Source organism: Mustela nivalis, assembly GCF_964662115.1.
Source record: "Mustela nivalis genome assembly, chromosome: 5".
Classification (NCBI taxonomy): Eukaryota; Metazoa; Chordata; class Mammalia; order Carnivora; family Mustelidae; genus Mustela; species Mustela nivalis.
The window spans coordinates 99797002-99821677 of NC_139024.1; the positions used below are offsets into that span (position 1 = coordinate 99797002).

The 24676-nt window shown below is 39.2% G+C and overlaps 1 protein-coding gene across 3 annotated transcripts in view; it reads left to right on the forward strand.

The window, feature by feature from the left end:
* Nucleotides 1-1872: 1872 nt before the first annotated feature.
* The window catches only part of FAM83B (family with sequence similarity 83 member B), an 83235-nt gene continuing 60431 nt past the window's right edge, over nt 1873-24676 (forward strand). The window contains exons 1-2 of one of the 3 annotated variants that reach the window (XM_082730143.1): nt 1873-2044; nt 19148-19659. In XM_082730143.1, the coding sequence (XP_082586269.1) occupies nt 19216-19659 (444 nt within the window). In that variant the 5' untranslated portion in view covers nt 1873-2044; nt 19148-19215. Of the gene's footprint in view, nt 2045-2070; nt 2140-15545; nt 15617-19147; nt 19660-24676 lie in introns of those variants that run through there. The other 2 variants (XM_082730142.1, XM_082730144.1) reach the window with 2 other exon arrangements.

Sequence of the window (24676 nt, forward strand, 5' to 3'; positions counted from 1 at the left end):
TAGTTTTGCTTCTTAACTTCCCTCAGCATACTTGGGAAAAATGTTTTAGACAAACATGTCTAGTTTTTTATTGTTAAACGTGACATTCTTTCTGTATCAATGCATTTATCTGACTGGAAGCCATTGTCTTAAACTGCATTAAAATATGTATATTTTAGAGCTTTTTTTTTTTTAAAGATTTTATTTATTTATTTGACAGAGATCATAGGTAGGCAGAGAGGCAGGCAGAGAGAGAGGAGGAAGCAGGCTCCCTGCTGAGCAGAGAGCCTGATGTGGGGCTCAATCCCAGGACCCTGGGATCATGACCTGAGCTGAAGGCAGAGGCTTTAGCCCACTGAGCCACCTGGGCGCCCCTAGCATAGCACCTTTAATGGGTTCTCTCTCCTACCTACATTTTCCTCTCTTTCATTTGCTTTCAATAATTAACACTCTAGTAAATATCCTTCTTTGAAATTTCACTTGAGTTATGTATAAATGAATATCTTAACAAAATCAGACTTTCTATGGGCCCATTTTAACTTGTTTAAACATTCTTGCTATTTTTAAGTAAGTGTATATTTATGACTACAGTCTGAAATGTTCATAAGAAACATCTAGAATTATTTTTGAACATTGTAAAAGCAAATGAGTAAATGAGGTATCACACAGATAATACAAATTGAGTGAGTTGGATGTCAAAATGAAGACCTGGGTTGCAAAAATATTAAAAGGTTAGACATGGAAATTACAGGGACAGAAGAAAAAACGTTATATATATATATAAAAGAAGATAATTCTCCATATACCGGTGAAGAAAATAAACTGTAAATCACAGACACCACAATCTGGGAAGCCTACCTTTGTTCTCTCTTGGAACTTGCTTTTACTAACATAGTCGTTTGTTCTGTTTCAGTATCTAGAATATGTAAATCTCATCCTCCTGTCTAAATCTACTCATCAGTCAAGACCTAACTGAAATCCCTATGGTTTAACATTTTCTCCAAGCATTTTATTCAGAGCGAAATATCCATAAAAGTCATTTTTAAGGTCAATTCCATTTATGATAATTTACATAGCATGCCAAAAGCTTAAAATATGCTTATTATTACCCTAAGTTTCCCTATTTCCTGTAGTAGGCTGAATTTTTAACGTTTGCTGCAAGTAGCTATATTTTGAAGACTATATGATTATACAATTATTAGAAACATTCTTAAGAGATTTATTGAGATGTAGACACGTTTTTAAAATAAATTTTATTAATTGCTGTAATTATTTTATGTTAAAACCAAATGATAATGCCGCTATTCCCCCTTTAGTTTGTTACACAGTATCCCACCTAGAATGACCTGCTTTTCACGCAGGTATTCCTACTGTAAACAGTAGTATCTTTCATCTCAAGTCAGCAACCAGGGTCATCCGAAGTCGATACCAAATCTTTGATGATGTTTAGAATTTCTCTTTCACATAAAAATTGTAAGTGCACAAGCAGTGATTCTACCACCTTTCCACCCCTGCGGTTTCCCAAGCCTGGAAACATTCAAGCGGTTGGGTAGGGGTCTGCATTGCTGGCTGCTGAGTGGAATTATCTCCTGCACGCTGAATCCGCCCCACTCTCCCGAGGGTGGTACCACCCCCTCCCCCACGTCCCCCCTCTAACCCCGAGACCCCTTCTCCCCCCGCCCCACGCATTCCAGAGCCTAGGAAGGACAGCACAGCCCGGCTTCTCAGAGGTCCACCCCCTTCCCAGGTGTGCGCTGTGGTCCTTCTGGATTTCTGCTCGTCCTGGACCAGGTGTCGGGACTTGTAATCGCCCCGGAGCCTCGAGGGCGAACCGGGAAGGAAGGCTTTATACTTTGCTGGGAGAGGGCTGGGTTGCGAGAGGGTTGGGTTTCTGAGTTCAGACAGGTAGCGAGCGCTTTTTGGTTGCGCGAGGTTTGGTGTGGCACCGCTTGGGACTTGTTGCAACTCGTCCCCGCACCCGCCCTCCCTGGGCTCTGCACCCAGGCCGGGGGAGGCGCGGTCGGGGCGGGAGTCGGCTTCCCTCCGCCAACCTGACGCTCTGCAGGTAACTCCCCTCCCCTCCCTCCGCCTCGCGGCTTCCTGGGCGGCAAACGTTCGGTGGCGGGCGCGGCGGCGCGCGGCTCGGGGGCGCTCCTGGCCGTAAGTGGGGCTCCGGGCTGCCCTCCCCGGCTTCGGTGGGCGGGAGACTGGCGGGCGCGCGAGCGGGATGCGGTGGGGTCCCGAGGCTGCACCCACCTTGGGTCGGCCCGGTGGCGGGGGGTAGGGATGGGGATCACCCCTGGGAAGCCGGCGCGGGGTCGGCAGTTCGCCGGGGTGCAGAGGTCGGGTTCCTCTGATTGGTCAACTTTCTTTCATTGTCGCGTGGCTAAGAGCGCGTAGGAAAGTTTGAAAAGTTAGGTCTCGGGAGGGGAAGGTTCGGGTTCCCCCCGGAACGGGCGCCGCCCAGCCTGGACATGGCATTTGTTTTCTCTGTCCCCAAGAAGTCCGTCGCGCACTCCTGTGGAGGGAGAGGTGGGAAGGGTCTGGGAAGAGCCTTGTGGGAGGAAGTAAAGGAAGGGGGTAGGTAGTGTGGTCGGGCGGGGGTGGGGGGATGGGGGCCCAAGTAGCGAACGTGGGGGGGGGGGCAGCAAGCCTGCAGAAGGGCATATGTGTTCTTTAGATTTTGAGTGGGGAGTGGAACTGGGAAGGGAAGGCAAAGTTATTCTTAACAAAATCTCTTTTCCTGTTTGTATCCAATGGGCTTCTGTCCACAAATGAGTTGAAACCTGTGCTTTCAAAACTCCAGTTGGCCTGGGTCTGTGTCCTTGGTTGGGTTGCTTGGTGATTTTGGTACATTCCAGATTTTGAGAACCACTGCTCTAAAGGGACAGTGTGCCTAGAGCAGATAGCTTCTGGAAAGGTACTTGGAGACTTTGGGCCTATTCTTTGTAACACGCTGGGAGACACATTACCTCTAGAAGGTGTGTGAGGAGGCGGAGAATGTCCATGTGTTAGTTGCATTCATGACTATATAAAGAGACAATGGTGCTTTATAGGGAGGAGGCTGTGGGAACATAAGATATCGTCCTGACTGTGCATGCAGTGATGAGATTCTAGGTTCTAGGGTTTCTGACCCAGAAGTGGAGAACTCCGAGAAGGCCAGAACACAAAGAAAAAGCCATGCTGGCTGCAAACAGTCAAGGGTGTAGACCAAGATGGCCCAGCAACTCATTTCCAGATTCCCACTTGCTACATATTTTGCCCGTTTACTTACTGGCAGGTACAGCCCCTCTTTCCCTTTCTCATCCCCAACCAGCGCAAGAGCCCCAGGGAAATCTATGACTGAGGCTGAATCAGTCCTGACAAGAAATAGGACAAGGGAACAGTGATGAAAGAGCCTTAGAAGAGAAAGCTGGTTTTTTGTTTGTTGGTTTGTTTGTTGGGTTGGTTTTTCAAAATAACTAAAGAATGAGCAGGATGTGAAACAGCATGAAGTGGGGGTTGGGGTCCTTCTTTGTTTTGTTTCTCAGGATCATGGCCATTCCCAAGATGATGGCAGCCCCCACACCTTCCAGTTTCAAATTCCACCCCCTGGCTTTGGGGTTTAGGGCACATGGGGTTGTACACACCTATTAAAGAGGGCTGGCTTCACCTTGCAGAGCCTGCCTGAGGGGCTGGGTGGATCCTGCTTTTAAAGCTTGCACATTCTAGACCACAGATGCTCAGAACTTATTGTGGGAAGCTTTCCCTATTGAACAGTTGCTGAAAGGGATTGCATAGACGGAGACAAACCACACCTCTGGTGCTGACTCAGTGATGTCTTTGTGATTACTCTCTGGAGATTATTGCTTTAACTATAACTAACCTCTTTTGGGATAGGTTAATTTTATAATTCTTGCTATTAAATCTTCTGCTACCATATCCCCTTATAGTTTATGGTGGACGTTCATACATTTGAGTATTTTCTTGACTATGACTTATCCCGCAGCCACTCATCTACCTGTTTCCTGTTTGATTACATTATACAATAATGAGTTTCCAAGATGTAACATTATAGTTTAAGTCTTGAGAATCTTGTGTGTGAAAGTGTGATCCCAGTAAAACAGGCCTCTTCTGAACATTATCTGGTTGGCTGAGAGCTTTTGAAAAGGTCCCACTTAGTTTAATTTAACTAATTATTTGTAAAATTACAAGCTGTCCTTGTTTAGCTAGTTGGGTAAGTTTGCATATCTGTCCTTCTGTAACTTGTAAAATATGAGTGTTCTAAGGATGTTTCACAATTCAGAGTCTGTTAAACACAATGTTACTGGTAATTTTGAAATATATTTTTGTTTAATTATTTCTAATCTGGAAGTGAAATGTATTTTAGAGTTTTGTTGGTGAGTTTATCACTTAAAAGTCAGAATACAGTCTTCCCACCACCCCAAAAATGGTGCTCGGAGTGATGACTATAGATTTTAAGATACCGTGGACTAAAGTTTATGTACATAGTGCCTAAGCTCCACCAAAAATTAAATCCATCAACATTTCTCTGAGAAAATGTGCTGGAGCCTTTAGCTAGAGCTTCCTTCTTACTGAGGCAGGCCGTTGGGCATTAGCATTGTTTTATGGTGTCTATCCAAGCCCCCAAGGGTGAAGTAGAGTTCAGGGGGTGGGGGTGTGGATTAGTACTACTAATCCTTGGAAACTGAGTACTGTGGGCTGCTGACACAGGAACTGGGCAAGTGCTGGGCTTCAGACGAAAGGGCTCATGTGGAGGTGAAATGGAGTGGAAGCAAGTTGGCTTCAGAATTGGGAAGGAGGGTTTATTCAGGAGCTGGGAGGCTGACATATACAGGAGGTCAGGGTGGGGCCTCAGAGAGACAGATGATGTTTTCAGCAGCTATGGTGCTGTGAGGAAGATGAGACTGGGTTGGAGAGGCGATCCAAGCACAAGGACTATTCACCCATTGGGGACATCTGTGTTGGGAAGTGTTTGAATCATGTGATCATAGCTGATAGGAGGAACCTTTTCCTCTGGGGACATCTAATTACTCCTCAGTTTGTAATTTTGTTTTATTTTCTTACTGTCCTTAGGAGTTAGGTCAGATGTCCCCTAAAGGCACATGACTTTTATCTTTTGGGCTTTGTAGCAAGTCATTTGCAGACTGCACCCATCTCTGGGGAAGGTAAGGTCGTGGTAGTCAGCCTCTTGAGAACTGTCATGGGCCAGGTGTCATCTCCATGATGCTGGCAGTGGCCGATTTTGAAGAGTTTACACAGAAGTTATGCAGTACTGAGATCTACAAGTTATAACTTTTTGCTTTTACACTCTATGCATTCGTTAAACATGCATGTGTTGACTGTTTTGTGCTGAGCAATGTGTTCCACTCTGGGTAGGAAGAGAGCCAGCAAGAGACTGTTCCTGCATCTCAGGAAGCTTATAGTTGGGGACCTAATAACTTTTCTAAGTGCAAACAGAAATTAATGAATCTGGTCGACTTACTTAATATTTCCTTCATATTCTCTAGAGGTCCCAGCAGATATTCTGTATGTCCTTTAATCATTTGTGAAGTTGAACATTAGCAGACCTGACTCAGTCGGGATTTTAGACAAAGTACCTAAACTCTGCTGGCCTCTCTGGTTTTTCAGTGGCATGTCCCATATGTCCCATCCTTCTCTGAGATTCTCTGTGATCGCTTTGTATGGAAAGTATGGTAAAATAATGTTAACTGATGTCTCCCCATCGTATCACTGGGCAGTTCATTATTTTCACTTGTTTTGTCAAAGTTTCATTTCAAAGGGTTTTAGTTCTCTATTGATTGTCAAGTTGTCACTCTGATCGTATAAACATGACTCACTTGGGGGAAGAAACGGCAGTTTCCAGAGCACTAAAAAGTGGCATCTTCCACCTCAGTGGCTGCGGTTAGAGTCACCCAGCGGAGCGTTTGTCCGGACGGTCCTTTTTCCCACACGTAGGCAGCGATGGCTCCATTCTTAACAGTACATTGCTCCAACTGCTTAGTCTCCTCTGACTCATTCAGCAGCTGTTTCCTGATGTGTTAAAAGAATTGTCTTTTTCTCGAGTAAATGTGATTTCTGATTATTTGTTAGAGAAGGGCAAAATCAAGCCGAGTTGTTCTTGAGTAAGGAACTGGTGATCATGGCCCCTTGTGACTCTGCTTGCTACAGGTTCATGCCTGCTTTTCCTCCATCTCTTCCTTCCGTCCTCTCTTACTGTCCCTCTGATCTTTTGTAGTATCTTATGGTTTCTGGCTTCTTTGTTCATGCTTCTCTTCCTTTTCTTTCTTTTCCTCTGTCTTCCCTTCCCTCCTTTCCTTGTCCCTTTTCCTCCTTAGGCTCATCTTCATTTTCTGGCTCACCTCTCATCATTTTTTTTTTTTTTCCTTTTTGCCCATTCCCTACTTCTGTGTATTTGGCTATTTCTCCATCTGTTCACCTATTTGCCTTTATTTCGGTCTGTCATCTCTCAATATCAGTGCAGTTTTCTATTTTGGTACATTTTAGGTTCCTAAAAGTCTATAAAATTCAAATGATATGAAAATCAAATAACATATTTGATTTTGTTCTGTAAGAGTTAAAATATAAATAAAATTGCCAGTTACATTTTCAAATATTAGAGACACTATTCAACAATACACTTCTGACATTTTATGTGTTTTAAAAAAATGTTCTTTAGGGCGTCTGAGTGGCACAGGGTTAAGCGTCTGCTTTCAGCTCGTGTCATGGTCCTGGAGTTCTGGGATGGAGCCCTATGTTGGTCTCCCTGCTCAGTGGGGAGCCTGCTTCTCTCTCTCTCTCCCTCCCTCTGCTGCCTCCCTGCTTGTGCTCTTGCTCTTTCGCTCACTCTCCGTCTCTCTGTCAAATAAGTAAATAAAATCTTTTACAAAACACGTTCTTTACCTTCACAATAGAACATGTATACAGTGATCATCTGATTAAAACTCAAGATTTGCCTTTTTTGGCATGTTCAATAATTTCTATCTTTACCTCCATTATACTCAACTTATTAGATAAACATTTTACTAACATCAAGACGCATTTTTCCGTTTTCCTAAAACTTATAAAATAGATTGAAGTTTCAAGAAGATATTCAAATAAGGGTGCAAATAAGATAGTAAAAAAGAGGGATAATGGTGTTTTTCAAACTGGATATTGACATGCCCACATCCTCTGTGCAGTAAGTTGAAATATTTGTTAATTGATGGGTTGAAAACTGGATTCATGACAGGATAGGTACTTTTTAGTGTCAGTGTCTAATGTAGAAAAGTTCAAAGGTCAAAAAAAACTAAGTAGGGTACTACTAATACATATAATTGAAACTTTGTTTTAAAAAGATCTCAGTAAGAAAATGATACTAAAGAAAATTAAAATCTTTCTAAGACCTAGGACCCAAAACATAGTTATACAAAAGTTGGGACAGGAGCTTATGAACATTGTAATTAAGTGTGTGTTCATGTATTATACATAGAATAAATGATTTGATAAAATCATGAATTGCTTGGGTTAAAGAAACTAATTATTATGTTTAATTCTCAGCATACTGGTATCTTTATTTGGGGTATCGTCTCCCTTCTCTGTCACAGTTATACTGACCTGGGCCTTACAGGCAAATGGGAGTGAAATGGAAGAGCTGCCAGGTGCAGTTTCTGGCCTGGGTCTGGTTTAGAGAACCATGACTAAAACTTTAGAAGCCTGAGCCTTCACTCAAGTCATTACAGTTTCCCAGGGTAGAACCACTGTCACAGGAATGTAGCACAGGAGTGGGAACACTGTTCTTGCAGGATCCACAAGACCTAGAAATCCCATCTTTACAAACCAACAGCATTTTACACATTAAAAAAAAAATGTATTTATGTCTTTTTGGTTAACTTCTGTATGTGCACGTGTTCTGTAAGTGAGAAGAGCCAATGAAGGAAACCATACGAGGTCTAAACTAGGACGGGCTAGTTTTCCAATTAGATTTTTTGGGGGAATTCCTGAGGGAAAATAAAAAAGAAGCACTTCATTTCATCTGTGATAGAGCTATCTAAGCAGGCTTAATTAAAAGTGAATCTTGAGAGAAATAGACTTTGGAATTGCTTTACTCGTTCTGTTTACTTATATGGCTCTTTATACAAATCAAATTATACAAATTAAGATCTTTCTGGGCTAGGTATATTACTAATACTAAATATTTTTTGGCATGTTAACTAAATAAACTTGTGTCTCCTTGCACAGTTTCTACAATATTATTTGTTTTAAACCTCTATTTTAATTTCTTTTTTTAAAGATTTTTGTTTATTTTGAAGAGAGAGCTTGCACACAAGCGGGAGTGAGGGGAGGAACAGAGGAAAAGGGTCAGGCAGAATTGGAGCACTGCGCTGGGCTCGATCTCAGGACCCTGAGATCATGATCTGAGCTGAAATCAAGAGTCGGATGCTTAACTGAGCCACCCAGATGCCCCACTTCTCTACTTTTTAATAGTCCCAAGATTTTTTTATTGCCTCTAAATACTTCCAACACTGAGTTTTGATTGACATTCCCAAGGTGCATAAGGAAAACACATTTTCTTCAGACCTTTTGTTTGTAAACTTTCACTTTTTCATAGACGAAGCACACTGTTTTTGTTACCAGTATTTGGAAAGCCATTTTCATTGTTCATCGGGAGCACGTATTCATGATGTTTTCCTACAGCACCTGTTCTATAAATGTCAGTGTGTGCCCAGATTGGCTTTCTGTTGTCTTAAGTAGACTCAGAAGCTGGGACAAGAGGGCATATGAGACACATTCAACATTTTGCTCAGCGGGGCCCCATGTGCTCTCATCTAAATATATCAAGTCCTTGTTTTCTATTCTACAGAGGTTTAAAAGCTGAGGTTGAAAGATCCTGAGCCCACTTCCTGTGGTAATCAGGGAATCATGGATGGGTCTTATGACAGACAAACAAGTAAGGAAATAGGGAGACCCCTAGTTATTTCCCCTTTGTGATGACAAGTGAGGGAGAGTGGAACATAGATCCCAGCATACTTAAGATGTAAGACAATAGGCCTTCTCTAAGACAGCAGTGATACTCAAGGAATACCCGATATGACAGGGGCACAGATAAATTAGAATAAACAGCTTGGTGGCCTTTGATCAACGTGCATTTTAGTGAGGAGGACACAGCCAATGGCAAATAATTAGTGAGGAGGACACAGCCAATGGCAAATAAATGTCTTCATTATTTTTACATAATTTTAAGTGCTAGAAGTTAAATAAAACCAGGTAATAGAGTTAAGCATAGCAGAGAGGGTAGGTTCTTGACCTCCCTAAGGAGGTGCCACATGAGTAAGATAGGAATGAAAAGAAAGATAATTCCAGACTGTTGGAATGACTAGTGCAAAGATCCTACAACAGGAATTAACTTGGCATGTTCAGTGCAAAGAAAGTAAACCAGGGAAGGTGTTCAGAAACCAGGCCGATAGATGAGTCTGGAGCCAAGGGGACCAGTCACATCTGAACATCTGAAGATGTTCAAATCATCCGCAGATATAGAGTATTTCCTCTTGTAAGACTGGATGACGTTACCCTGGGAGGAATACTGACGGAGAAGAGTGAAAGTACAGCTGAGTCAAGTTCCCAAGTCCAAGCCCAGATGGCAGAAAAATAAGTAGCTTTGATGGCATTTGAAGGAAATTCTTAGCCTTTTGACCTGCCAACCAGTATCCCAAGCAATGATATTCAGGTACCATTGTCAGTAACAGCAGTCTGTCTTCAGAATCATTTCTTCTAGGACTGTAGGACTCTCAAGGGGAGGGAAAAAAAAAATAAAAGATTCTGATCTTGTTGCAAGTTTCCCTACCTTTAGGGTAGAGAGATCTCCATACTTCTTGAAACTAGAATCTGTCTGGATTTGCATCTGGATGATGTCATAGATAAATTTAAGCTTCACACTGCTCAGTTTTACCATGTTGGAAAATATAGACTTTGAAACTTCTCAGTACTCCTCTGGAATATATAGTTTACTCTAATTTCACCTTAATGGCATACTAAATATCTGTGATTATAATCCATTTAAACACCTAGTGAGTCCTTTCTTCCTGGTGAAATGAATTCATATAATGACAGAACAAATATCAAAAACAGAGGAAAACTAAGTCCTATTTTATGGCTAATTTGTATCACTGTGTTAAAAAAGAAGACTTAGAACTTTGTTTCATGAAGATTAATTTAAATACACAGAAACGATTTTCAAACTGATTTGAACATAATTAAACATTTCAAAATACAGTTCTTAGGGAGAATTTCCAAAGGACACTTGATAACAAGTCTATCCTTTTCACAAAGTACAAATTTGAAATTGGTATTTATGTTTATTTTTGATAGAGATCTATGGATTTATCTAATTACTTTTGCAGTGCTCAGTGGTTTTGTAATTAGTCTTTTAAAAGCCCTTTTCAATGGATAATAGTTCGTATTATCAAAAAACTAACCTCCATTTAATAGAAACAGCTATGTGCTTCAGTCTTAAAAAGTTCTGCATGGATATTACCATTTAAAAAAATTATACTTTAGGATTTGTTGGGCCTATCATATTTAATCAGCCCTCATTCTATTATGCTGTTATTAAAGCAGTGTATTATTAGCTTGTTATTTAACAATTATGTACTAAGCATTAATAATTGTGCTAAACAAAGATAATCTCCACCATCACAGAGTTTATAGTGAAGAAGGTGGGGAATAATGCAATTAAATAGTGCATGGAAAGTGATAATATGTGCAGAAATTGCTTTGGGCGCTCCTTGCAATGCCTTTGTTCCTAGCCCCGGGGAGTTGGGGAAGGCACTGCACCATCAGTGAACTACTTACTCAGTCCTCATTAAGTGTATGCAGTTACTTTTACTTTTTTCCTTCTTGGTCCCTGAATCCATATAGCTTTACTTTCTCATATTCTGTACTTGTTCATATGTTGCTCTGTTAGAATTATTAAACTCTTTTATATGCAGCATTTTGAATTACCTATGACCGTCAACTTAATACATGAATGGAAGAAGAAGAGGATATTCAAAAGTAAAAAATAACTATTGGAATAATTCTCTTAAAAATTTCTTTTTTCCCCAAAGCAAAATAGTACATATGTATTGGTAAACATTTGGTCAACACAGAAAAGAGTAAAGTAGTTTTAAGAAGTTACCCATAAAACCGCCTCTCCAAGGCAGCCACTTTCATTTTTATGTATATGTTTTTACTTTTGTTTTTGGATGAATTTTCTTTAATTATAATTCTGCTATTACATAGTTTGGTAGCCTGCTTGCTTTCCATAGAGTATCATAATATGTGCATTTTTGGGGCGCCTGGGTAGCTCAGTAGGATAAAGCCTCTGCCTTCTGCTCAGGTCATGATCCCAGGGTCCTGGGATCGAGCTCTCATTGGGCTCTCTGCTCAGTGGGGATCCTCCTTCCCCCTCTCTCTCTGCCTGCCTCTCTGCCTACTTGTGATCTCTCTCTGTCGAATGAATAAATAAAATCTTTAAAAAAAATAAACATTTTTGCATGCTATCAAAACTACTGGAGGCGGCTTTTGGCTTCTTGGCTTTTTGTTTGTTTTGCATTTGAGAATGAGTGTATAGAATATCTATATGTCACCTCAAAACAATGAAGCTGGGGGGCTGGGTCTGAGTGGCTCAGTTGACTGGTTGAGTGTCTGACTTTTTTTTTTTTTTTAAGACTTTATTTATTTGACAGAGATCACAATACGCAGAGCAGAGGCAGACAGAGAGAGGAGGAAGCAGGTTCCCTGCTGAGCAGAGAGCCCGATGTGGGACTCGATCCTAGGACCCGGAGATCATGACCCGAGCCAAAGGCAGAGGCTTAACCCACTGAGCCACCCAGGTGTCCCGAGTGTCTGACTGTTAATTTCAGCTCAGGTCATGATCACAGGTCATGGATGGTGAGATCCATGCAGCCTGCTTAAGGTTCTCTCTCCCTTTCCCTCTACACCCCCACCTTTAGCTATCCTGCTTGTGTGCATGCTCTCTCTCTCGGAAAAAAAAAAAAAAAAAGAAACTGACCATAGGGGAAGGGGGGTAAAACTGATGGGGTGGGAATCAGAGAAGCAGAGGAACCATGAGACTGTGGACTCTGGGAGACAAACTGAGGGTTTGAGAGGGGAGGGGTGTGGGATGGGGTAATCTGGTGGTGGGTATTAAGGAAGGCCGGTATTGTGTGGAGCACTCACTGGGTGTTACACGTAAATAATGAACACTACATCAAAAACTAATAATGTACTATATAGTGGCTAACTGAACATAATAAAAAAAAAATGAAGCTGAATTGTGAAGGCTGACTTAGAAACTGAGGATATGAGGCAGTTCCTTGTCATATGATAAACACTTTTTTTAACCACCTCCCTCCCTCCAGACAATGTTAGCAGGTTTCTGGGCATCACAGATCTTTTCAGCAGGCAAAATGAATATCATATTAGAATTTTGGCAAGGGTGTCCTGGAGCCCAGTTTATTACACATTATAAGATTCTTTCAGAAATATGCCCTTTGCTTGATTACATACAGAAAGAGAATACTCATTAAGAAAGTAAGAGAAAAATAGAACCATATTATTATCACTATTATTATTTTTAAAGATTTTACTTATTTATTTGACAGATGGAGGGAGGGAACAAAAGCAGTGGGAGTGGGAGACAGAGAAGCAGGCTTCCTGCTGAGCAGGGAGCCCAGTGCAGGGCTCAGTTCCAGCCAGCTCAGTTCCAGAACCCTGGGATCATGACCTGAGCTGAAGCCAGATGCTTAAGGACTGAGCCCCTTGGTGCTCCAACCATATTATTAAGTAAAATTCTCCTCTGTATTGCTATAACCAGGGTGTGGGGTGCAAGAGTGCCTGGCTCCAAGTTCCCAAACAGACCAGGTTTGGCCACTCGCTGCTGACAAAGTCCAAAGGCAGAGACAGTAGTGGTAGGGAAATGAGAAAGGAGTTTATTTCCGTGAGGCCACCACCAGGGAGACAGTGGACTAGCTCCTCAAAGACTGTCTCCAAAGTGCTGAAAATACCTCCAGGTTTATATAAGGAAAATGTGGGACAAAGGCCAGTGGGTACCTGCAGGTGGGTAAGAAAGGTCAGGTCCATAACTGTCTTGGGGTCAATCATGAGGGGTGTCACTGGCTCAGGGCAGTCCTCATTGCTTGAGGGCTAATTTCAGTTACCATCACGGGATGCTTTGGCTGAAGGGTCTTTTGCTTGAGTTAAAAGATAAGCTGGGAAGAAGAATTTAATCAATTACAAAGTACTCACTGAGATCAAAATGGAAGTATTTGAAGTCATCTTTCATTATTACCTATTTTAGCAGTCTTTATGGCTGATACAGAGTTGAGGGCTTTTATCTCATTTAGTCCCTTTGCAGTCAGTACCGTTATTTTACCCATTTTCCTAGTAAGGGACATGCAGCTTAGAGCCCTGAAATTTTGTGACCAAAATCTGAACACCATATGTGGCAGAGCGAAAGGCATAACTTCAGCCATCTCACCCGCTCTGTGTCCCTGAGCTAACCAGCGATTTGTCACTCAACCCTACTTTCCCCCTTTATGCAGTTAAAAGATGCTTTTCTGGGGCACCTGGGTGGCTCAGTGGGTTAAGCCTCTGCCTTCAGCTCAGGTCATGATCTCAGGGTGCTGGGATCAAACCCTGCATCAGCCTCTCTGCTCAGCAGGGAGCCTGCTTTCCCCTCTCTCTCTGCCTGCCTCTCTGCCTCCTTGTGATCTTTCTCTTGTCAAATAAATAAATAAAATCTTTAAAAAAAAGACTGCTCTCCTGTGTCTCTGTTAGTGTTCTCTTTGGATTAAACCCTCTAATTTTTCAGCTCTTCTTTGTGACATAATCTACCTCAAACTCTGCTCAATCCTATACTTGTATGGTTAATTCTTAAATGTTTATTTGTTTGTTTGTTTGTTTATTTGAGAGAGAGAGAGGAGAGATGTGAGCACAGGCAGGTCAAAGAGCAGAGGGAGAGGGAGAAGCAGGCTCCCCGCTGAGCAGAGAGCCCGATGTGGGGCTCGATCCCAGGACCCCAGGACCCTGGGATCATGACCTAAGCTGAAGGCAAACTCTTAACCAACTGAGCCACCTGGGTATCCCTGTGTGTTTAATTTTTAATGTAAATTAAAACTTTTACATTTATTGTATTAGATTTAATCTCATTCATGTTCAAATATTGTTTCACCAGTTTAAGATCATGTTGTGTATTAATTCTGGCAACTAATGCATATGCTGTTTATTTCTGCCAACTGTATCAAATGTGTTTCTCTTGATTCATCTGGATGATTGTTACATATATTGATCAAGATCAGGACAAGATGAAACAGTTTACAGCACAAGATTCAACCCCATTAGGATGACCTTATCTCATCCATTGGAGTTTCTGGAATGCTTGTGTCATGATAGAATGCAATTCAGGAGTAGTTTAGGTGTTGGTAAAACAGTAATTTGTTTTAATTCCACTTGCATTTTAAGCCATGCATAGAGTAGTCCTCTAAAGTTTGACTATCCAATATATGCTCTCCAAGAAAGGGGTTTATTGTTTTGTTTTTTTTCCCTATGAATTTCTCTGCAGAATTACTTCATGATTCCAAATGACAGTGAATAGGTATGTTTTAATATTGTTCATATATATTGGGGGCTTTTGTATTCTTATGTCTAGACTATAATTTACACTGAGGATGGAAAATATATTGAGTAACAGTAATACAAACAAACCCTGGAATTAAGTACTTTGATACTATGAAATCAGTAAAGTCATACCATTGCCCGATTAAAAGAAATTAAAGGATTAAAAAATGTTTAGATATTGAGCAAGTGGAATTTTTATTTGGGATTTATAAAGTGAGTTGGAGGCATTTAGTTTCATTTTCATGACTTGGATGAGATGGGTGATTCCATCTGTGATCTACAAATGGAGATATTTGCTTTTAGAACCCGGTAACTGTGTGTGCTGTGTGTTCATGTATTCCTGGGCCTGTAGAAAATCAGACCCTGTGGAAGACTGTAATTGGTACTGTTGGGCTATCTTGTTGTAAGTATTATTATAAAGCCAGCTGAGAATTTTTTTTTTAAAAGTTTGGATGCCAAAATTTGATATCAAATTGTACTTGGCAGTTTGACAATTATAGTAAAATTTTTAATATAATATCTTTAATGTTTTAATTGCCATCTTAAATTTTTGGCAATCAAATTCAAAGTCAAACACAATCTTGGTAGCTAAAAATTCAAGGAAAAAAGATACATAATTTTCAACTGTTGTGGACCATGGATTAAATATGACCTCATCCTAACTGGATTACATCTGCAAAGAAGACCCTGTTTCCAAATGAGATCACATTCACGGGTACTGAGGGCTTGTACTTGAACATACCTTGTTAGAAGACATTATTTAACCCATAAGAGCATTTAGGAGTAGAATAGAAACAGCCTAAGACAGAGGCTGGAAAAGGTACCTCAGAGATACCAGCAGCTGTGATCCTTTTTGTGTTTCTTTCAGAATCTTGACCTTGGGTCATCTACTTGTATATTTAAGGAAGTTGTAATTTCTCTTTGGAGCATTTTTTTTCTGTTGACCTGTTCTTTCAGGAGTCTTTTCAATGAAGCTTCTCAGATCAGAAACCATAAACAAGTATGTTGTTTGCATATTTTATTTTATAATGAAACTGCCAAAATGTTTTCCAGAGTAGCCTATGAGTTGAAATCTAATGTTTAATACCTTTGGAATTTATACTTCCACAAATGACACCAAAGATTCAATATCAAATAAATTTGTAATGCTTTTGAGGCATGGATTTGAATCCTGTATTTTATAAGCCTATTTTCTTGGAATGAGTCACTTTACAGGCAGATGAGACCAGTGGTCGGTTTAGCTTTTATATCATAGTGAAATTTTATTTTGCTCTACTCATTAACTCTGTTATGTATGCTTATATACTTTTTAGGAGTTTTTAATGGTTATTAATAAAATAATGAACCTTTACATGTTTAAAGGCATACCCAATTAATTTTGTCCTCAAATTAAGCCCTTCCAATGTTCAGGGAGTGAACTCCTGAGAGTGCTATATTTGATCTGTAACTAAATACAGGTGCTGTTTTATTGCAATACCCATTTATGCAAGTGCCATTACCTTACTGGTCTCCCTTAAAATTTGTTTGTAAATGCTTCTTTCACATTTATCCCTTGTAAACAGCTCTTGTGACAAATGTGTATTTCTAGACAGTTGTTAGAGGGTGTAGCTTCTCTAGCAGGACAGCGTCAAGCTTGTTTATTTTTTGTCTTAGCTCTGTTACATAATATCTCAACTTACATGCTCATAGCTGTTGCATTTTTTTCCATGACGTGATTTTCTGCTTGTATCTGGCATTGCCATTTGATGAGTCCTGTGGTGTTTTACTTTTTTTCATCTTCAGTTTTTTTTTTTTCCCTTCATAATTAACTGTGTGTCTTTGTCTTCATGGGTTTATTTTATGTTCATGGTCCTTTTTGATGTCTCTGGTTTTGCAGTTTATGCATAACTTGAGTGATTTTTTTTTTTATAGTTACAATGTACATATTTACCTATATTCTTGGGAATCAATACAGGTTTTGTTTGTTTGTTTGTTTTTTAAATTTAAACCTTCTTTTTTTTTTTTTTTTTTTTTTTAGATTTTATTTATTTGACAGACAGAGATCACAAGCAGGCAGAGAGGCAGGCAGAGAGAGAGTTGAGGAAACAGGCTCCCCGCTGAGCAGAGAGCCCGATGTGGGGCTTGATCCCAGGACCCTGGGATCATGACCTGAGTCAAAGGCAGAGGCTTAACCCACTGAGCCACCCAGGTGCCCCATCAATACAGTTTTTTAAAGCACTTCATGCATTTTAGCTTCTACATAGATAATAGGTATTTAGCTTCTCATGTTACAGGCGTTCAAAAGTTACATTTTAAAATTTAGGAAATAACTGCTAAGAAAATTAAAGATTTTTGTAAACAACCAGTAATTAACTACTGTCTTAAGCAATTACAAATATTAGATGTGATTTTCATGGGCTCACTGGATGCTGTCCCTACATGAACCGGAATTATTAAATGAACACCCCACCTCAGTAAACCTTAGGGAACTATACTATAATCCAATGGATTGATTCTGTCAAGTAAATCAAAACCTAATTTCTTTGTTAAAAATGAGTCCAGTGTAGGTACAAAAAAGAACTTTAATGTACATTGAAAAGGTCATTAATTAGTAGTATGATACCATGCATATTAAGTGAACAACTTGATGAAGACTTTTCAAACATGGCCCCATAGACATTTTGGGTCAGGTAATTTCTTAATGCAGGTGACTGTCCTGTGTATGGAAGTAGGTTTAACAACATCCCTGGCTTCTACCCAGTACATGCCAGTAACATAAACATGTCTTGTTTTGTTTTCTTGTATCAATTTAATCGTTAGGCTCACTATACTTTTGGACTTTGTTGGTAAAAATTTTGAGCCTAGGGATGGGGACAGGATTGTCTCCACTAAAAGAGCTAAGTGGATCCTTTTATCTTCTGTGTTTGTTAGCTCTGCCTTAGTATGTGTGCTGAACCTTTTCTGCTCTCCCCACCCTTTCAACAAAACTTGTGGCCCTGTTTCCCATTTCCTGACAACGTCTCTGTATGATTAGTGACTGGTTGCATCTTTTGAGCTGAGGAGTTAATACTGGATAATGGCTTTGTGGGTTACCCTCTCAAATCAGGTTTGAGTTTCCATAGTCCTGAGTCTGAAAAAGCTGGGTTAAGTGGAAAATTTTAAATTAGGGCAGGGCCCTTGACAAAGATGTTTTTGGTCAAATTAGTCTTTTAGTGCTTGTAGCACATCATGGAGCTGAATTTTGTTTGCATCTATACAACGGAGAACATGACTTCAAAGATCGGAAAGTCCCTTATTTGATCAAGATAAAGTCTGGTGTGGCATCTTACACAGTGAAGGACTGAATGAATGACAGTTGGTGGGCATTGTGAGGGTTGGGGTATGAGCTTGGTTAGGCAGATTTGAATTCCTAAGAGAAATCCCTGAATTATCTTGGCTATGATAAATTTCTTTATCACCTAAATGCTGTCAAACCGTCAAATCTCAGGAGTTCTTACTTTGAATCAGCTCTTGAATATTCTTGTCACTACTTGACTGGGTGTTTGAACACTGAAAGATTTAGCTACTTGTCTCCCCTCCATTCCCCTGATACTGCCAGACTAATTGTTTTCAAGACTGGTTTTGTTGAATCACAAAAGTCTCCTGTGTCCCTCCACACCTGGCTCCATTGTGTCTCTTCAAATTTGTCCCGTTTGTTCCTAGTGAAAGGAGCCTGCTTTCCAGCAGTTTTGTTTTTGTTTTTGTTTTTAACTAATTCATGAATGTATCAAGCTCATACCTGTTCCATGCTTTTGCTATGTTTTTCACTCTTGTGTGGGGTTAAAACATTCCTTCTTGCTGCCTGATCACATTCTTACTTATCACCCTAGGTTCAGCTGAAGCCTATATTCTGCACAGGGATATACGTAAATACTTTATTCTGTATTGATTTCTACTTGCTTTAATCTGAAAGCATTGACTATAGACAGTACTCATTTTGGCCCTTAGCAATATATGGCTTTGTACAAAGTGGTAACAGTTTTGTGTGTATGTTTCGGCTCTTCAGCTAATTAATATATTTCTGGAAGGCAAGTATTTCATGCTTTTTATATTCCATTAGTATGTGAGTATATGCGTAACAGGTACCTAGTAAAAACTTACATTCATGGATGGCCAGGTACTGATTGTATTCTATTTTAAAATACTGTAAAACCCAAATTAAGAAAATGTATAGAAACTGATAGGACCATATGTAGTCCCAGATTAAAATGAAGAAAGGTGACCTTTCTGGATGTCAGAGAAAGGAAGGTGTTTTTTCTTAAGTGAGAAACTAAGTAGAGGTACCTTGGAAAAGAAAAACCAACTAGTGGCTTGTAAAAGGAAATCTGTTCAGTTTATTTGTAATATGTATGTGAATTATGGTGCAATTAATGACACTTTGGATGTGAAGTGTATGTCCTATTGAGTTACTGTCGGTCGTGGAAATGAATAAATGCAAAACTGTTGGTTGATGTGGATCACAAAAAAAATATCATTACAGAATTCTAACTGATCTTCATGTCCTTCCTTTCAGATAGCCAGATACCTCTCATTATTGTACCAATGGACATTTGAAAGTGCTGTTGTCAGACACTTGGAATCATGGAAACCTCATCGATGCTGTCCTCATTGAATGATGAGTGTAAATCAGACAATTACATTGAGCCTCACTACAAGGAATGGTATCGAGTAGCCATTGATGCACTCATTGAACATGGGTTAGAAGCATACCAAGAATTTCTTGCCAAGGAACGAGTATCAGACTTTCTAGCTGAGGAAGAAATTAATTATATTCTGAAAAATGTCCAGAAAGTTGCACAAACTACGGCTCACGGTACTGATAACTCCTACGATGATACCTCCTCTTCAGGAACTTACTGGCCCATTGAGTCCGATGTGGAAGCTCCAAATCTTGACTTGGGCTGGCCATATGTGATGCCGGGACTCTTAGGGGGCACCCATATAGACCTCCTCTTTCATCCACCGAGAGCACAATTACTTACAATTAAGGAAACTATTCGGAAGATGATCAAAGAAGCAAGAAAGGTAATACTTTCATTTCTAAATGAAATTTTTAAGTGAATTTTTTTTCATCAAAGTAGAATTGACACACAATGTGACACTAGTTTCAATGTGTATAACGTAGTGATTGAACAAGTCTGCCTTATCTGGTGCTCACCACAAGTGTACTGTCTACTACCACCATACAACACTATTATGATACCATTGACTATATTCCCTATGTTGTACTTTTCATCCCCGTAACTTATTCATTCTACTCTAAACGAAAAATATGAAATATGTGGAAAATGCACCAGAGTAATATAGCGGGTATGATAAAAGAATCTCTGTATGTGTGGACCATGCCTATTATTCTCAGAAAATACACATGAGTACATAGGAGGGTTGTACTTCCCATATCTTGTTATATTTAACAAAGTGGTTAGGTCCCTGCTACAGGAGATTTCTGTCTTTTAATGTACCTTCTTCTGCTTATGAAGGCATATGAACTGGAAACAAGCTGATGTGATACATTCATTGAGTTAAAAGCACTCACGTTTTCCTTAGTCTCTGAACGGAAATATGTTATTGGGAAATCTGGTGAAATATTTTTGTACTCAAAAGGACTGAACCTTGATTCTTGCTCTGGACATAGTTTACACTATTAAATAAACCATAGATTTATTTATTTATTTCCTCAGTTGTGTGGAAGCGGTATAAAATCAGGCATGACAATGTAAAATTCTGAGGTAAGGTCCTGAAGTACTTAGCATTTTAGGCCTCTGTGCTCTTTATTAAATATTTATATTGCCTTATAAATCTCAGAAATTCTTTTTTAGGGCTTGAATAAAACTGTAGAAATTTTCTTTAGATCAATCAAGTGTTTGAGTGTTTGCTAGATAATCAGTACTGTGATAGACAATTTTGAGATGACAACAAAATTACCTAAGCTGTTTATTGAACCCGACCTAGAGCTTTAAAAAGCATGGTTAAGGAGTTATGATTTTTCACTATAAAGTATCTGTTTCTTTCTTTTTTTTTTCTTTTTTTAAAGGTTTTATTTATTTGACAGAGAGTGAGAGAGGGAACACAAGCAGGGGGAGTTGGGTTGGAGGGGAAGCAGGCTTCCCGCTGAGCAGGGAGCAGAGCCCAAAGCAGGGCTTAGTCCCAGGACCCTGGGATCATGACCTGAGCAAACACTTCACAACTGAGCCACCCAGGCATCCCTAAGGTATCTGTTTCTTACAGATGCCATGCAATATAGAAATGTAGATCTAGAAGAGACCTGAGGATCCACACATACATGACATTGCTTTGTTTCATGTCACTAAGACCCAGAAATGCTCCAAAAGCTTGCTTTTTATGAAGTACAGAAGTATAAGACTCTAGAAATTCTCAGTGACATTATCGTTTGCAAGATAGGCAACTAAAAGCCTCCCAATCATGTTCGGGAAACGCAGTGTTCTGAGGCTAATGTCAAATGTGGACTTTGCAAAAGTAAGGTGACTTTTCCCCCCATGCCTTTTGAATTCAAATAACCTGGCTTTTAGCCATAAACTTAGCAGTTACATGAAAGAAAGTACTAATCTAGTCTATTTGTTAAAAATTACCTATAAAATCAGATACATGGTAGGGGTCCAAACATACTGAATGAATTAAACTGTTAGTTGAATATTCTGAATTGAACCATGAGTATTTTTATCTTATTTTATTTTTCTTAAAATTTTATTTATTTATTTATTTATTTATTTATTTAATTTTATTTATTTACTTAACAGAGAGAGAGAGCACAAGCAGGGGGAGCAGCAGAGGGAGAGAGAAACAGCAGGGAGCCCAATGTGGGACTCAATCCCAGGACTCTGGGATCATGACTTGAGCCGAAGACAGTCACTTAACCCTTTGAGCCACCCAGGTGCCCCGAGTATTTTTAACACTACCATCCTATGCTCTGTGGACACGTTATATAATTGTATTTTTGTAAAACAATAGAACAAAAGCCAAGAATATATATGAATTCTTGTAAAGGTAGAATAGCAGATATCAAGTACTATAACATTTGCTAATTTCTGTTTCAAGAGACAGTATGTTTTTGGACTATAATAAAAACTGAACATTTGAAACATCACTGAAGACTAAGATTATTATTATGGTAAACTTAGTTATGAATTCATGAGCCTACATCCCAGCTAGTTTTCTCTGGAGCATTGTATTTCTGTGGTAGAAAATGAAATTCAGGAGATATCTTAAGTTCGCGGGCTAGCACTCACTGGAAACTGAACATCAGTCATGACCGTTTGATGTGTTTTTCTTTCTTTCTAATGTGACGGCTATTTACTTAGTGAGCCTCTAAAAGTAATATCCTTTGCCTGGTCATTGTCTGCTGGGAGCTCCCACTTACATTGGCAAGATGAGAAACGTGAAGTCCATACTGTAAAATAGTGATCTAATGTTCTGTTTCTCTTCCACAAAATCGAAGCAGCATGAAATTAGAGGGAGAATTTTACCTTTATTGGATTTTATGTATATATATTCCAAGAAAGAATTATTTGAACCTTGTGCATTTGAATATAAAACATACTACATAACATAGTGTTTTGTTTTGTTTTCCAAAAGTGTTGGAGAACATCTTGATTTCTGCCAAGATGCATTAAATGTTGAGGTCAAGTTGTCTATATATGTATGTAAGGTATTTCTCCAGTCTTTTGGAAATATCTTTGTGTGTCACTATGTCCATTTAATGAATTTTGAAGGATCCAATACTCCAGAAAAGAAAAAGCTATTGAACTAATTTTTACAAAATGTTACACTCTTTAGCCCATAACTGGACAAAGTCTTGTGAAAAAAATTTAAAATAAGAAGAGCAAATATTATTTTGAAGTAAAATTTCATCAGAACACATTGCTTTGTAGATTAAGTGTGGTTTTTATGACTGTTATTTACTTAGCAGATAAGTCAGATTCTCATAATCTTTGGAATCAAAGGAAGCTTATTATCAGGGTCAACTTTCTGTTTTCAAATTATTTTCAGAAGGCAAATTCTCTTTATTGGATAACTCTCAGTGAATTGTCATAGCATTATGAAGAAGATGGTATTTTTTCCATAAAGTGTTTGAGTAATATATATTTTAATGAATAGAATAAATTTTCTTGCCTTTAGATTTCTTAGGGAGATTCTTTAATCAACATTATGAAACTATTGAGATATGAAGCCAAACAAGTAGGGCAAGGAACTGGCAAAGCAGAACCCAAGGAAAGTAATCTCAGAGAATAATTTAAGTGCATTTTCACTGTCCTGTTTGCAATTGACAGAAAGTACTTACAAAAAAAAAAAAAAAAAACCAAACCAAAAAAAAACTTAAAAATAAACAAATAAATAAATCATGGAAAAATCTTAAAATAATGAAAAGAATCAAAAAAGCACTTCTCTTAAAGGTCCAAGCATTGGAAGTCTGACTACCAAATTAACCTTCTAGTCCCTTGAAAAAGGAATTAAAAATGAAAGTATATCATATCTATCTTTATTGGAAATACTTTGTTTTTAAATTTCACTGATTTATATGCTCTTGTTTCTATCTTAAGTGAAGCAGTCTCTGAATCACTCTATTTTACAAGCAAAATATAATCTTTATAGTATTTCAAAGATCCATATTTTCTTTAATTTACTCATTTTGTTTTTGCCAGTTGTCACTCAGAAATTTTTTAAAGGTGGGCACTGGGTGGTTCAGTCAGTTAAGGGTCTGCCTTCAGCTCAGGGTCCCTGAGTCCTGGGATTGAGTCCCACATTGGGCTCCTTACTCAGTGGGGAGTCTGCTTCTCTCTCTCCCTCTGCTGCTCTTTCTCTCCTCTGTCAAATTAAAAAAAAAAAAAAAAAAAAAAAAAACTTCAATAAAAGTTGTATAGAGGTTTTTTGTTTTATGTTCTTGCTTTTTCCTTTTGTATGTTTTTTTCTTTGTACGTCTGCTTACTTTGTCATTAGAGAATTTTCCTTTGGGAAAATCCAATTAGGAATAACTTCTTTCCATACCAGAAAATAGCTCAGAATCCTGTTGAGGAATAACTTCTTACTTGTGCCCTAAATATGCCATATTTTTATTGACTGGCTCTTTTTTCTAACTTCTTCCTATTTTTCTCTATGTGGTTGCCATAATTATATTCAGGTCAACTTTATATCATCTGATAGCATCTAGCAAGACTTTTCCCAGGTAATTACTTGTCTCTCAAGAGGTGTTCCCAAGATGATACATGCGTGTATTCCTAATTACTGTGAACACCTCTTATGAAAGTATCCTCTCTAATTACTTTAAAAAGTAATCTTTCATTAAAGTAATTTTTCTTGTAGTCTCTCTGCGGATATCCCAAAAATTACGATTTTTGATAGTCTTCAATATGGGAATGCTTAATCAGAATGCTCTTTTCATCTGGTTCCTTATTGTAGGCTAGCTCTCTTCTGTGAGGTATGAATCTTACTCTTGTGAAACAGGGACTCAAGAAGACACATAAGCATGAATCTAGTGAGAATTAGGGCAGAGTAGTTCCTGAGGTGTTCAGTACTGTCTCTCCTGAGTCACTGCTGTTGGGTGTGGCTGTTATGGCCTGGGGAGCTATTAGTAATACAGAGAAACATTAACCAACAATTGGCGCATGGCCACAAATGGGAAGGTGAACAGTCCTTGGGGCTTTTCCTGGGATTTGCCTGGCATTGTAAAGGGAGTGCTAGACTAGAAGCTCTGTTACCAGGGGTCTACCACTAACTAGTCAGAGACTGAACAGGTCATAGTACCTCCCCAGGTATCTTCATTTATGTAGTGAAAGATATGAAGCAAAGCCTTTCGGTGTTTTTTAAAATCTAGTGTTTCTGTCCAGATCTCTAACAGTGCTTTCCAATTCAAGATTATTTCAATATGGTATACTCCTTGCTGAATTAGTCCATTATATGAATATTTTTTTGTGTCCTAGTGTGTCACTTCCATCTGCATGATTTTGTGGTCATATCCTGCCCACTAAGTGATATTAATCTATTTATCAGGGCTTTTATTAGGCTAGGATCATCCCTGCTCGGATGC